General features: G+C 44.4%; 1 protein-coding gene across 3 annotated transcripts in view; it reads left to right on the top strand.

The window, feature by feature from the left end:
• The first annotated feature begins 914 nt into the window (after positions 1-914).
• The window catches only part of SPATA18 (spermatogenesis associated 18), a 43,353-nt gene continuing 29,940 nt past the window's right edge, over positions 915-14,327 (top strand). For 2 of the 3 annotated variants that reach the window (XR_012493739.2, XM_074324680.2), the window contains exons 1-3: positions 1,057-1,291; positions 10,816-10,921; positions 11,029-11,144. Coding sequence is in view for 2 of the 3 variants with exons in the window: in XM_074324680.2 (XP_074180781.2) it covers positions 1,205-1,291; positions 10,816-10,921; positions 11,029-11,144 (309 nt within the window). In the remaining variant the exon portion in view is untranslated. Of the gene's footprint in view, positions 1,292-10,815; positions 10,922-11,028; positions 11,145-14,327 lie in introns of all 3 variants that reach the window. The other variant, XM_074324681.2, reaches the window with a different exon arrangement.

Below are 14,327 nucleotides of genomic sequence, written 5' to 3'. Positions count from 1 at the left end.
AAAAGAAACTGAATTAAACTAGTAAAATGAGCTGAGGCCCTGCTCCACCCTACTGTTTTAATGACTAGATAAGGCTGATTTGCTACCAGTACATCATTTGATAGAATATAAAATAAGGGCTTCTAAAGTGCTTAACGATGGTTGAAATGGTTTCATTTCAAACTATTATCGTGGTTTAATACATCCTTTTGAAATGGTATCAAAACAGGTCTGAACTTTCACAAAGTCTCAGAGAATGCAGAATTAAATGAAACTTTAAAGTACTCAATGATTCTAAAAATATACTAACAAATCTTGTCTAATCCTGAGGGATTCATTTTAATTTGTGAACATCCTGGAACTAAAATCTATTGACTTGGGCACCCACCCAGTGGGCCAAGGAACAAAGGAAATGATAGCAGTTGGCAGAATTGAAACTTTAGTTAAAGCAAGTTTCATATACATAAGCCCTAGGTATTACAAATGAAAGATTAAAGGCCTGAGAAGTGCAAGAATAAAGAAGGCGCCAAACATGCTTTCCTAACCAAAAACTTCTATAGAGAAATAATCGTTGCTTTTCTAGACAAGAGGTCTCCAGCTGACCCCCTGTCTGCCTCTCCACCCCCCCACCCTCCCGCCCGCCCTTGTTCCACACTGCGGGCCTGTCTCCTGCAGCCGCCGTCTGTAGTCTTGGTTTCCTCCAGCCCCTGGCCCAGCAAGGACTCTCTGCGGTAGGAGGCGCCCTCGCCTTGGGCCAGCAGCCGCAGCTTTAGGAGCAGCAACACTGCGCTCCCTGGCGGGTGCCCAGGAACCCTGAGGATTCTGGGCTCCAGGTGAGTGGAGGGCGCAGTGCGGGCTGAGTGGCGATCCGGGCGTTGCCACGACGCCAGCGGCGCGCGTCCCTAGCAGCCGCCCCCCCACGTCAAGGTTTGTTTAATAATCGCCCGGGTATTTATGGCCAGGCTCTGGGCAGCCGCCCGGGAGTCAGGAGACTGCGGGGCAGCAGAGGAGGCGCGGCAGCGGTGGCTCAGGGCACCTCCTCCCCGGCTCCCCAAACCCTGCCAGGTCTGACCCGCGGGGGAGGATGGAAATATCCGCCGCGCTCTGAGCCCCTCAGGAAGATAACACCCTTCCCGCCATATCACCCCGAGGTCCTGCGTCGGCCACCGACTCGTCCCCTCCACGTCTCCATCTCCCAGAGCCGGGACGAGCGGAAAAGCGAGCGATGGCGGAAAACCTGAGGAAACTAGTCTCCAGCGAATCCTTACGATCGATGCAGGACAAGCTAGAGCTCTGGCTGAGGGACTACAACGTGAGTCGGGGTGGAAGACCCCCGGGTCGCCCTCCCTCTAGTCCCTGTACAGCCCTCAGAGGAGGTTTCTTAGGGCTGGCATCCAGGTGGCTGCTTTGCAAAGCCGTGGCGGTTGTGATTCCGAGCAGGGACGCAGCCTCAGACTGGGATCGCGGGGACAGAAGGACAGGCACGTGTCTGCCAGCGCCCTTTGCTCGCCACCGCGCGGGGCGGCGCTGGGGTGGCGCGGCCGGCGGAGCGCGGGATTCGGAGTGGAGCAGTAGAGAGCGCTGTCACTTTAGTGGTAACCAAGGACGCTGGTGGCCCTAGCAACGGGAAAGACCTGCTACCTGACCTGGGTCTGGTCAAGCCTGCCACTCTCCCTCCCCTTCTCTCCGCCAGCAATCCACTCACTACCCCCAACTCGAATTATAACCCTCCTCCTTCTTCTCCATAAACCTCCTATTCTTGGAGATACTCAGCGGTTGTATCAGGACAGATTTTACAATATACCCAGGAATTATTACCCAGAGCAGAGTGAGTGAAACGGACACTTGTCAACGTTGCGGTTTCACTGGTATGCTGGCACAGTTAAAACACCAAGGCAGATTTCAGAAGGCCTGTTGCCAGGGCATTTGTAAGAAGCCAGCCTCTTCAAGTCTTCTTAATCCCCTCTCCGGCTCTCATTATTTCTCCCCACCTCCAGAAAGCAGAACTCCAGTGCTGAATTTGCTTTACATTCGGTCAGTCCGTCTTAAATAGGAGAGTCCACGTAGCAAGTAGAACGGTGACGCAGACAGAGCTGGGGACGTGGAATCCACCCTCCTAGATTCTAGGATCTGGCTCTGTGTAGAACTAGCTGAATGACCTGGGGCCATTTATCTAACCTCTCTGGGCCTCAGTGCCTTCTCTGTTAAATGGGAGAGTCTGGACTATATGATACATAAAGTTCCTTTTATGATCTCAGTTTTTTGAGTCTAGATCAGCTTGTTTCTGAAACCCTACCAGGAAAAATGGAACTGGCTGCTGTCCTGAGTCCCTTGGACTTTCCCATTCACCCTTAACCAGGACACCTGAGGTGGAAGGGAGCTCAAAGAACAGCCACGGCTTTCTCCTTAGCCTTCCTTCCTAGTGTTTGCCCCCTTTGCCCACTTTTAAAGAATCAGCACTGACTATTCCTTCTCTATCAAGATTGCAGGAAAATTAGAATTTCCCTCTTTATCACAAAAGCCTTGTGTTTCCCCCACCACCTTTAACAGTGCCTACTTGCTACTTGGACTCAAAAGGTTGAGAATAACAAATCTTGATACATGTATTTACCCTTCTTAAAACAATCTCAATAAAAGAAAATTTGTTTTATTGCCCTGTGGCCTAAATAAACTCTGAATGTTAAAAAGACTATTTAGTTTGCCACAAGACAACATTTAACACAAATGACACTAGCATTTAACTGGACCAAATTAAATGATTGTTTTAGAAACTACCTGTAAGTACTGAGAAATGCTCAAGTTTATTGTACTTTCCCTTCTCATTAACAGTGGTCCATCCCATTCCTCTGTTCTCAATGAAACCATTTCAACCTAGCTCTGCCCACTACCCACCCACATACACGTAGTAAAGACTGCACTCTCAGAGACCGGTGTCTTTCCAAATTATGTGCCCATCATTTTCTTCAACTCTCTGGCATCTCTGTTGCATTTGACTGTTGACATCCCCATTCTTCTAAGACTCTATATTTGTTATTTGTCTCCGTGCCTTAATCCACTTCCTCTTGTGGCTGTTGTTCGAGGGCCAGACTTTAGAAATCTTACCTTCTACCTTCATTCCTGCTTCAGCTCTTATAAGTGAGCTGATGAATCTCATATCTATATTCAGGGCCTGTTCTCACTTCTCCAATTGACCATTGGATATTTCCAATTGTGCTGTCATCTCAAAGTCAAAACCAACATTAGCCTCTCCTATGCCCCAAACACCGACCTTTTTCCTAATTTGTCTTAAGAACCACTCCATATCCTTTTCACCAGCATAATGTGTTGGTACCAGCTTCTAAATTTACATAGAACCTCAGCGCTTTTCATCACTTTCACTGCTGCCACCTTTGTCCACTTTCAATCATCTTTCATCTGGGATATTATGCAAATAACCCAAAGTGATTCTTCTAAATGTCAAGTCAGATCAAATTACTCCTCTAGCAAAACCCTCCAGACTTGTATCTCACTCAGAATGAGTCACAGTTCCTAAAATGGCCATCAAGCTCCTATACAATTGTGTTTTTTTAAACTTTGTGACCTCATCTATTACTCTCCTTGCTCAATCTGCCCTAGCAATTCTTGGCCTTCTTGTTCTTTCTAGAGCAAAGTTGTCCAATAGAACTTTCTGTGATGACAGACATGTTTTGTATCTGCACTGCCCAATATGGTGGCTATTGAAGCAAATCATAAAAACAACAGCAAACATTGCCGACTCATTTTCTTTTAGTTATTAAAGAGATGCTGGATTATTGCATTACTTGGCCTTTAAAGCTTGGATCCCACTGGATGTTCAGGGACAGCTTCGTGTGGACACCTAACTTGCAGAATTGTTCCCCTTTTTGTGGTTATTGAGAATGTTGGTGAAAGAGCCACAGAGAATCCCTTCTTGTTCAACCAAGAACTGAACCAATTGTTAAGAGCTTAATAATTCATTCAACAAATGGTTACTGAGCTTCTGCTATGTGTAAAGGTTTGGGTGAGGCACTCTATACTTTTTTGCAGTGCATTTATGAATTTATTCAACAAATATTTTTTTCAGAATTTACAATGCACCTGTTTGCGCTAGGTGCTGGGAATAGAAATGTCAAGTGCATCGTAATGATGAACTTCCCATTGGGGAAGAGAACAAAGGGTAGAGGAAATAGCATGTGCAGAAAGCTAGGAGGTGTGAAAAGGTTAGGAGTGGAAATGAGATGAGGCTGAGGAGGTGGGGTGGGGTGGAGCCAGAGGGTGGAGGGACTCGGATGCTGTGTTAAGGAGTTTGGATTTGATCCTGAGGGCGGTGGGGCGAAACTAAAAACGTTGTGCAGAGAGGACACGTGTTTGGGCTGTGTTTTGGAAAGTTTTCTCTAGCTGTTGCATGATGGGGATATTGGGAACTCTAGGGAGAATGGACAGGGCTAGAAGATACTTTAGGCAACACATGATATGAATCAGCCTCTTGTAAACTACGCTGGCGCATTTAGTAAACTAGGGCAAAGATTCTGAAGTGAAAGGCACTAAAGGATTGGTGGTCATCCTGGTGCACACATGATATGTGCAACGGCAGAGCATGATAATGACTGGAGTGGAGAGAGTCGCTGGAGGAAATTAAGGACCTTGGAAACTAGGCAACATTTAGGCTCAATGGGTCAGGAGCTTTTGCTTGGGCAAGAGAGTGGTGACACTGAAGGGATGGGAACAATGTTTCTGTCCTGTTGCTCTTTCCCCACACTGTGACTATGACACTTCTTGAAAGAGGAATCTGTTCTTCTGTCCTCATTGCCTTAGCTTCTTCAACTCCCATTTGTTCCTCATCATGGAACAATCTGGAAGTCCATCGAGTACCCCTCCCCCCCATCATTCTGGTAGAACAGGTCTCCTAACAGTCATTAGAGGCCACCTGGTGGTCAGTCAAGTCCAATCTCGTTTTTTCCTAGTCCTTATCTCCTTTATTTCTCTGCAGCAATTGGCACATCTTATCAAATTGTATGGCTTTAGCTGCTTCCCAGATGCTGGTGAGTCCCAAATCTATTTGCAGCATGCGCCATTCTCCATCACTCCTGATGTGAGTGCCCACCTGCCTTCCAGACAGCTCCACGTGGAAGCTCCACCTCCTCTAATCAGCACGAACCACGCAGGACTAGTTATCCTCTCTCCAGTCTTGTTGGCTCTCCGCGTGTGGCCTCTGGTTGGGCGATAGCCCCTGAGACCCAAGTCCTGGGTCCAGAAACCTGGGCCCTTCCCTCCCCATTCTGCCTCACAAGTGGGTTCATCAAGCCCTGAGGACTCTACCTCTTCAATATCTGTCAAACGCCTCCCACCTTTCCCCTCTAGCTACTGTTGCTCTTATTCAAGCTCGCATCATTTATTATACGTGCAGGAAAACCAACTTCTAGGGTATGTTTAGGGCAAATCTCAAGCAAAGTTTGTTGCAAAAATACCTGTTGCAGCCAAGGAGGAGACTCAGGTATAGTAGCTTCTTGCTGTCCAGAGAATTCTGTCCCCAGCAGGACTCACAGTATCTTTACAGCCATCGTGGTTACAAAAGGAGGCTAATAGCCCATCTCTGTTGCACAGGGGTTGGTAGCTTTCAAAGAACAAGTTCTGCATATGCTAATAATGTTGGTAGTTATATTCCTGAATGTTCTACTCCTTTCTGTTACCTCTTGCTTTCCCGTATGCTCAAAGCCGTAGACTAAGTCTGAAGGTTATTTAAGTTCCACATCTAGAACATGGCATATTTCTATTGATTTCCCTGCCTTGCTCCTTGCCGACCTCCAATTCAACTTTGATATAGCTGTTTGAGGGGTGACTTTTTTTGGCTCCTCATTTCCCAGACCAGTGATTTTCAACACAGAGCAAAGCACTATCCCCGAGGCAGTGCTTTAAAAACTTACCCACAGAAATCAATGCATTTTACTCCATAACATAACACACATACACCCTTATGTATATGTAACTGAAGCAAAGTTTTCACGAATCTTTAGTAATTGTGATATACTCTGTTATCTCTTAATTTTTCTTGGTGGGGGGCTGGTTGAGCCCTACTAAATTGATCTCACTTCCCACTAATGCCGTGGTTCTCAATCTTGGTTGCGCATAAAAATCATCTAGAAAGCTTCAAAAAATTTTCTAGCTCCCAGGCCTCACGCTCAAAGAACTAGAATTTCTTGGAGTAGGAGCCCACCACGCTCCTCAGGTGAAGGCTTTCCTGAATCTTCCTGGCTTCTTACCACGTCCTCCTTTGAGCCTCACCACTGAAATCTGGCCCTACCTTTATGATAGCAAATAGTACCTGGTTTTGCATGTATTGACATGTTTGTCTTAGACTATAAATTCCTTGAGGGCAAGAGACTGACTCCTTCATCGTTGTGTCCCTCGCCTGCAGTGCCCAGTAGCTCCCTCCAGAGGGATTTGTTGAGAGCATAAATGCACGAGTGAAGCATTTTTTGGCTCCTGGTTGCCTTCCTGGTTCTTCATCTTTCTTTCTGGCTGTCCTCTAATTTCTTACCGCTCTTGTTTTGGTTTTCATTCACTGGCCCTTCCTCCTCAGTCCACTTCTGAATTAGCAAAATTGCCCTCTGCCCAGCCCTCAGCCCTCTCCCCACTCTGTACTCTCCCTAATGATCTCATCTACACATATGGCTGCTTCCACTCTGTCCCTCTGCTGAAGGCTTCCAATGCCACATCCCCCACCCCACCTCTCTTCTGAGAGCTAGGCTGATTTTCCAGCTGTTTTTGGTAAAACATCATGGTTGAGAACTCGACTTCAGTGTCAGAGGCCGCAGGAATGGGTTTAGGTTCCAGCTCAAACACTATCTCTTCCAAATAACTTAAGACCTTTGTTTTGCTCATGTGTGAAGTTGGGATGATGAATGGCATCCAGTTTGCAGGGTTCTTTTGAGGATTAAAGGAAAGTGTATTTAAAGCCCTTAGCACAGTGCCTGGCTGGCACAGAGTAGGTGCTCAATAACTGTTAGGTATCATGACTGGAAATCTCCATCGGAAGGTCCTGCAGACACTGACTGTCCCCAAACAGCATCATCCTGCTCACACCTCGTAACCTGGTTCCAAACTTCCCAGCTGCATCCTCAAGTCCTGCCTCAGTGGTACCTTGGCTGACGCAGCTGTGATTTGGGGCCTAGATAGGAGCTTTAGGGGACGCTTGACGTCTCCGCAGCCCTCAGCATCTCAGCCAGACTCACTCTCTATCCAAACTCTATCTGGTCTCCTTCTGCCAGACTGATTTTCCTGAAATGCAAAGCGAATCTGACCATGTCATATCCATCCTCATCTACTTGCCCCATTAAATCTTTTTATGATGGGATAAAGCCCAGAGCCCCTCATGTGGCAAATTGAATTTTTCATTATTTGGTCTCTGGACCCTGTGTCCCGCTTTCCCCTGTAATGTACCTCGCTGCTTCTTGCCTTGGTACCTGCTGTTCCTCTGCTTGTGATGCCCTAACCTCTCACCCCTCACCCTTTACCGGAATGTGCTTTGTCCCTTCTGCAGCTCACTGCCCACCTAGAGCACTTAATAAACGCTAAGGTAATATTTAACCCTTGTGTATTTCCCATTCTTCGTTCCACTTCCCAGCTAGTGAGCTCAATGACAGCAGGCAACCTATTTTTTATTCTTAATTTCTCTAACGTGGCTTTGTGTCCAGAAGTGCCAACCCAAGGCCTTACACATAATAGGAATTCAATGGTTTGTGAATGAATGAACTTTGAAAGTCTGTGCTTTGGAATGAGGAGGCAGTATAATTATTTATCATGTGCGAGTACACGTTTAGTAGAGTAACGTGACCCTATTGAAACATGAGTATCTTGTGCGATGCTTTGTGTTAGAAGTTGCAGCATGTTGTGACATGTCTTGGGAACAGGAACTGTCTGACAGTATATTCTCTTCTGTTATCTAAGTTGTGTATGCAACCATTTGACAAGCATTCCTTTAGGTTCCTACTTTGTACCAGATACTGGGCAAGGCCTAGGGGCATATAATAATACCACAGTAATACTGCTAATTATTATGTCCCTTCTCTGCTCTGTATTTAAGTTAGCTCGTGAGATCAACTTCTTCCTAAATACGAGTAAACAGAGGCAATTTCATATTTGAAATTTCTTTTCTAAGGGAATGCAGCTAATTAGTGGAGAAGCAGATTTGAACCAAGGTCTGCTTTATTCCGAAGCCCATTGCTCCTTTCGCTACCACATACCACCTCATAGGGACCAAATATTGGACATCTCCTGTCTCTGAGGTGCTGATATGCATTATTTTGTGCCTGCCCTGTTCACTCTTGCATTCCCAGCCCTGTATTCTAGCTTCTCTATGTAGGTAAACTCAATAATATGTGTTGGATGGATGAATAAACATGAGACAGTTCACTCACTTTGTATTTGGTACATACCTCCTAAGTGCCAGGATCACACAGAACTTGTGGCAAGTGGCAGAACTGAGACACTCATTCAGGTTTGCTGGGCTCCCATGCCCATTCTCTGTCCACGTAGCACATGGCACGGTCTAGCCAGGGGGCAAAAGGCTGCAACAGGGGAGCTAAAGGTCAGTGTGGTAAGTGCAGGAGTTAAAGGGCAAGGACAGGGGCTGCTGGTTCACGAGGAAGGAATGGATGGCGCTGTTCAGGATGTGGGTTCCCAGTGTTCTCATCATATCGATATTATGCTGTTAAGTCACTCATTCATTCGTCCATCAAACGTTGTTGGGCCCTTCCATTTGCTATGGATACTAGTGGCAATTGATACAAACATGAAAAACACAGTCAATTGTAAAAATCTCATAGTCTTTTTAGGAGAAGCAGAGAGGGTAAGACAGAAACAAATGGCCACAACAGAAATAAGCGCTACAACAGAGCTGGTCACCAGGTACTACTTACCAGGCCAGGAAAGTAAACCTGCAGTTGCCGTCTAGGTTATGATAAGTCATTCCATCCAAACTCCTTCCAGGCTCTGTCCTGCCAACCTCTCTGACCTTCTGGGCTTCGGCCACATGCACCCACTTTTGGTTCACAAGGTGGCCAAAGTCCTTCCTGCCACAGCGCTTTGCCCCTGCTGTTCCCACCGCCCACACGCTCTTTCTCCTGTCTCTGCATCCAGGGCTTAGTGTGTGATAAGCGTGGGAAACCACTTACGTGAGCAGGAGGCCTTCCCAGGCTGCCCTCCCCATTCATTCTTTGTCGCAGCGGCTAGTCCTCCCTCTACTCCCAGCACTGATCACCGTCTAAAAGTCAGTATAGTTTAGTGGGTAAGAGCACGGGCTCTACACGAGGCAGCTTGGGTTCTAGCCGCAGTTCTGGTATTTTCCTAGCTAAGTAACCTTGGGCTAGTTATTTCACCTTTCTGCATCTCAGTTTTCTCATCTGAAGGTGGGGATGATAACCACGGCACTCACAGCTCCTAGCATACTATTGTGGGGATTAACTGGGTATATATGGAAAGTGTTAATAGTGCCCGGCACTTAGGAGGTGCGTAACAAATCCAAAACGACTGAATTGTCTCATGTTTATTCATCCATCCATCCAATACATATTATTGAGTTTGCATATATAGAGACACTGGAATGCAGGGCTGGGACTACAGGGCAGGAGCAGGGCTGGCCCAGCCTCCTTCCATAGGGAGCTCACTGCCTGTTTGAACCATTTCCCTCGATGACACAGATGTGCATTTTGTAAACTTATAAACTCTTGCATGGAGATTATCTAAACTTTTCCTCTTCATTCTCGTTTCTATCCTCCTTATAACCCGCTTCCTATCTCAAGACTCGTAGTGTCCAGGAGGCACCCACGGCTAGTGCCTTATTATGGCTTGAGTCTATGCATTTTTACACCCATGTTATTTGTTTGTTGCTTATAGTTGTGTTCTTTCCTTTAGTGTTAGGATCAATTAGGAGTTTGGCTAATTAGGAAACGTTAAACGTTCACCAGGAGACAACAAAAGCAGGATGATAGCTAAAAGCCCTACCTCCTGGCTTCTTCATGTTCTGCTCTTATTGCTTAGATGGTTCCACAGCCACTCGAATCACCCCTTTCCCCAAGTCTGCCTAATTTCTTCTCACCTCTCGGAAGTCTTCCCCGACTTTCCGCGACAATGGCTCGTGAGTAGACCTTGTGCTCGCCCTATAGTAAGACTTACATTCCACTGCAGGTAACTGTCCATGCTCCCGTCTCCCGCACTCGTCTGCATGTACCATGTGGCCTGGCCCATCGTTTTGTCGTGTTCACCATTGTATCCTCCACCCAGCAGTACCTTCTTACTGTTAACAAGTGGTGTTCTTTATGCACACATTGAACTTAGGTAGAGGACAGAACCAACAAAGCGGGTAAATTAGGAAGCAATGATGTGTATTGTGTTACTAGGGTCTATTCACTTTATAAAAGGTCTTTTTGTAGAATTCCATTGAGTAGGAGTCAGGGTTATTGCTATTAAAAATACCCCCAAATCTCAATGGTTTAACATCCACAAAAAGCTTTCTCTACTAGGTAACAGTCATTAGAATGTTCAATGAACATCTTTCCAAATCTCGTGGCTCCACCATCCCTTATGCCCTTGGGGTCCTCTGCTGGGTCCTCTGCATTTGGCTGGCTGACGAGGAAAGAGAGAGAAAGAAGAGAATCGCTCAGGAGGTTTTCTTCTGGTCACACCTGGAAACGGCACACATCTCTTCCCATCCCATGGACCGCAACTCAGTTACATGGCTGCACAAACTGCTAGGGACGCTGAGGAAAATGTTAGGAAGCAATGTGTGCCCAGGAGGAAAGGGAACTATGTCTACTGATGCCTACCGCTTTGGCTTTGCAGAAAAACTCATGTGATCAAAACTTAAATGTTTGCCTCGAACTCATCGAACAAGTTGCCAAAGTGCAAGGACAACTCTTTGGAATCCTCACTGCAACAGCTCAAGAAGGTGAGAATGGCCAGAGCTTGCCCATGCAGCTCTCCCTCTTTTCTTCATGCTCTTTGAGTTGGTGTGGTTGGATTTCTCTCATTGACCTGATTTGTGGATTCTTTTAGGAGGACGTAATGATAGTTTGGAAGTAATCAAATCACGCCTTTTGCCTTGGCTAGAGGCCACCTTTACTGGTGCTTCCCTGGGAAAACCTGTTAGCAGCAAGGCCCCCTTTCCACAGGTAAGGATGCTAAAGGATTCCCCTTGACTTTCAACAGGCTCTGGGAACTCAAACATATGGAAGATATGGTTTTGGCCTAGTGAGGGGCTCAATTCTACTTAGGGAATTGGGACATAGGTATGAAAGGTGAGTTTCTGTTTACAGTTGTATGGGGCACAGCGGACTGAGTTTTCCCTTAAGACAGGCCTGCATCCAATTCTCAGCTTTGCCTACTCACTAGTGGTGTGACTTCAGACAAATCAATGAGCCTCTGCTTCCTCCGCTATGACAAGGGCCTGGTGATGACCTACACCTGGGACATTGCTTGGCTCACACTAGACATTAAATAGTAACTTTTAAATGACAAATCAGTCACCCAGATAGTTAGGGTACCACGGGTGCTCAGAAGGGAAAGAGATCATTAGATGGGGGAAAGCTCGGTATTCTGAAAGAGTGAAATAAAACTAATTGGAAACTTCCGAGATAAGAAGAACACTTAGTTCTGGTAGACTGACAAAGGGAATCACAATGTGTTGTTGATATTGGTGGTTCCCATGGGACAGTGTCAGTGTTATAACAGTTGAATACCAGACTGGAAAGAGAACATATAGCTTGCTTAAGGCATTGGCATCGTTATGGCTGGGTAAGCAAAACATTAGTAACCTGGATTTTAAACGTTTATATGCATTTACATAAGTTCCTTTCTAAAATTAAAGCATGTTGAGCCAGGCCTTATGAGGTAGTGGCTGAAGGATTCCGGTTTGGAGATCACTGGACAGAATTCTACTTCCTCTTCTGTGGTCCTTGGCAGGTTGTCTAACCTTTTACGTCATAGTGTCCTTATTTGTTGAACGGGGACAATGCTTTTGCTGGTCTAATAGAGTTATTATGAGAATTAAAGTGATAAGCATGCAAAACAACTTACATGTGATAAGTACTCTATTAGACATTAGTTGTCTTTTTTTCTTTTTGATACTTTTATTTGGTATTTATTTATTTGGTCAATCAATTGTCTGCAATCACAGGAGAATTGTATTTTATTTTATTGTTATTAGTTTCAGGCATACAAAACGACAAAGTAGTCAGACATTTATATAACTCACAGAGTAGTAACCCAAACAAGTCTACTATCCATCTGACAATGTACATAGTTATTTAGAACATTATTGACAATATTCTCCATGCGGCACTACGTATCCCCATGACTATTTTTGAAAATTATAGTTGACATCAATATTATTTTATATTAGTTTCTGGTGTACAGCATAGTGGTTGGACATTTATATAATTCTTGAGGTGCTCCCCCCAATAAGTCTACTACTCATCTGACACTACACAGTTTTTACAATACTATTGACTGTATTCCCCATACTGTACTTTACATCCCCATGACTCTCCTGTAACTATCAATTTGTACTCCTTAATTCCTTCACCTGTCTTACCCAGCCCTCCAGCTCCTCTCCCATCTCGTAACCATCAGTTTGTTCTCTGTATCTATGGATCTGTTTTGTTTGTTTATACTGTTCTTTAGATTCCACATATAAGAGAGATTAATGGTATTTGTCTTTATCAGTCTGATTTATTTCACTAAGCATGTTGTCACAAATGGTAAGATTTCATTCTTTATTACGGCAGAGTAATACTCCGTAGTATATAGGTACCACAATTTCTTTATCCAATCATCTACTAATAGGCATTTTGGTTTTTTCCATGTCTTTGCTATTGTAAATAACACTGCAGTGCACATAGGGGGGCATATATCTTTTCAAATTAGTGTTTTAGATTTCTTTGGATAAATACCCGGGAGCAGAATTGCTGGGTCATATGTAGTTCTATTTTTTAATTTTTTGAGGAAACTCCATACTGTTTTCTTTAGTGGCTGTACCAATTTGCAATCTTTTTTTTCCACATCCTCGCCAACACTTGTTGTTTGTTGATTTATTGATGATGCCATTCTGAGAGGTGTGAAGTGGTATCTCATTATGGTTTTAATTTGCATTTCTCTGATGATTAGTGATATTGAGCATCTTTTCATATGAGGTCAGACAATTAAGTTCTCACACTCATCCTAGAAAAGGTGCCACATACCTCATTGTTGAATGACTACAGTCACCTTCAAAGTACTCTCCTTGGAAAGCTATGCACTGATGCCAGTGCCTAGTTCACCCTTCAAATCAATTTGGAACTCTTTCTGGAATGGCCATCAGAGCTGTCATCGTATTACCCTTGATCTCCTGAATATCATCAAAATATCTTCCTTTCAATATTTCCTTTATTTTTTGGTAAAGAAGGAAGTCTTTCTGGGGGCCAGATCAGGTGAGTAGGGAGGGTGTTCCAATACTGTTATTTGTTTACTGGCCAAAAACTCCTTCACAGACAGTGCCGTGTGAGCTGGTGCATCGTTGTGATGCAAGAGCCCTGAACTGTTGATGAAAAGGTCAGGTCACCTAACTTTTTCATGCAGCCTTTTCAGCACTTCCAGCTAGTAAACTTGGTTAACTGTTTGTCCAGTTGGTACCAATTCGTAATGAATAATCCCTCTGGAAGGTTAGCAACATTGTTGCAACAAGTTGGTGGACTTAATTGTCAGACCTTGTATATCTATTGGCCATCTGTATGTCCTCTTTGGAGAAATGTCTATTCAGGTCCTCTGCCCATTTTTAATTGGATTTTTTATTATTATTATTATTTTTGGTGTTGAGTTGTATGAGTTTTTAAAATAAATTTCGGATGTTAACCCCTTATCAGATGTATCATTGGCAAATATCTTCTCCCATTCAGTAGGATGTCTTTTGTTTTGATAGTTTATTTGCTGTGCAAAAACTTTTTCATTTGATGTAGTCCCATTTGTTTATTTTTCTTTTGTTTCCCTTGCCCAAGAAGATACCTCACTAAACATGTTACTAAGGGTAATGTCTGAGAATCTACTGCCTATGTTTTTTTCTAAGAGTTTTATGGTTGCAGGTCTTACATTTAAGTCTTTAATCCATTTTGAATTTATTCTTGTATATGGAGTAAGAAGATGGTCCAGTTTTATTTTTTTGCATGTATCTGTCCAGTTTTCCCAATACCATTTATTGATTAGATTGTCTTTACCCCAATGTATATTCTTGCTTCCTTTGTCATAGATTAAGTGGTCATATAGGCATGGATTTATTTCTGGGCTCTCTATTCAGTCCCATTGACCAATTTGTCTGTTTTTAT

The sequence above is a fragment of the Rhinolophus sinicus genome, chromosome 1 (assembly GCF_057876585.1).
Source record: "Rhinolophus sinicus isolate RSI-liver-muscle chromosome 1, RSI-T2T, whole genome shotgun sequence".
NCBI lineage: Eukaryota > Metazoa > Chordata > Mammalia > Chiroptera > Rhinolophidae > Rhinolophus > Rhinolophus sinicus.
The sequence above is the reverse complement of the archived record's forward strand: the minus strand, read 5'-3'. Positions and strand labels throughout refer to the sequence as shown.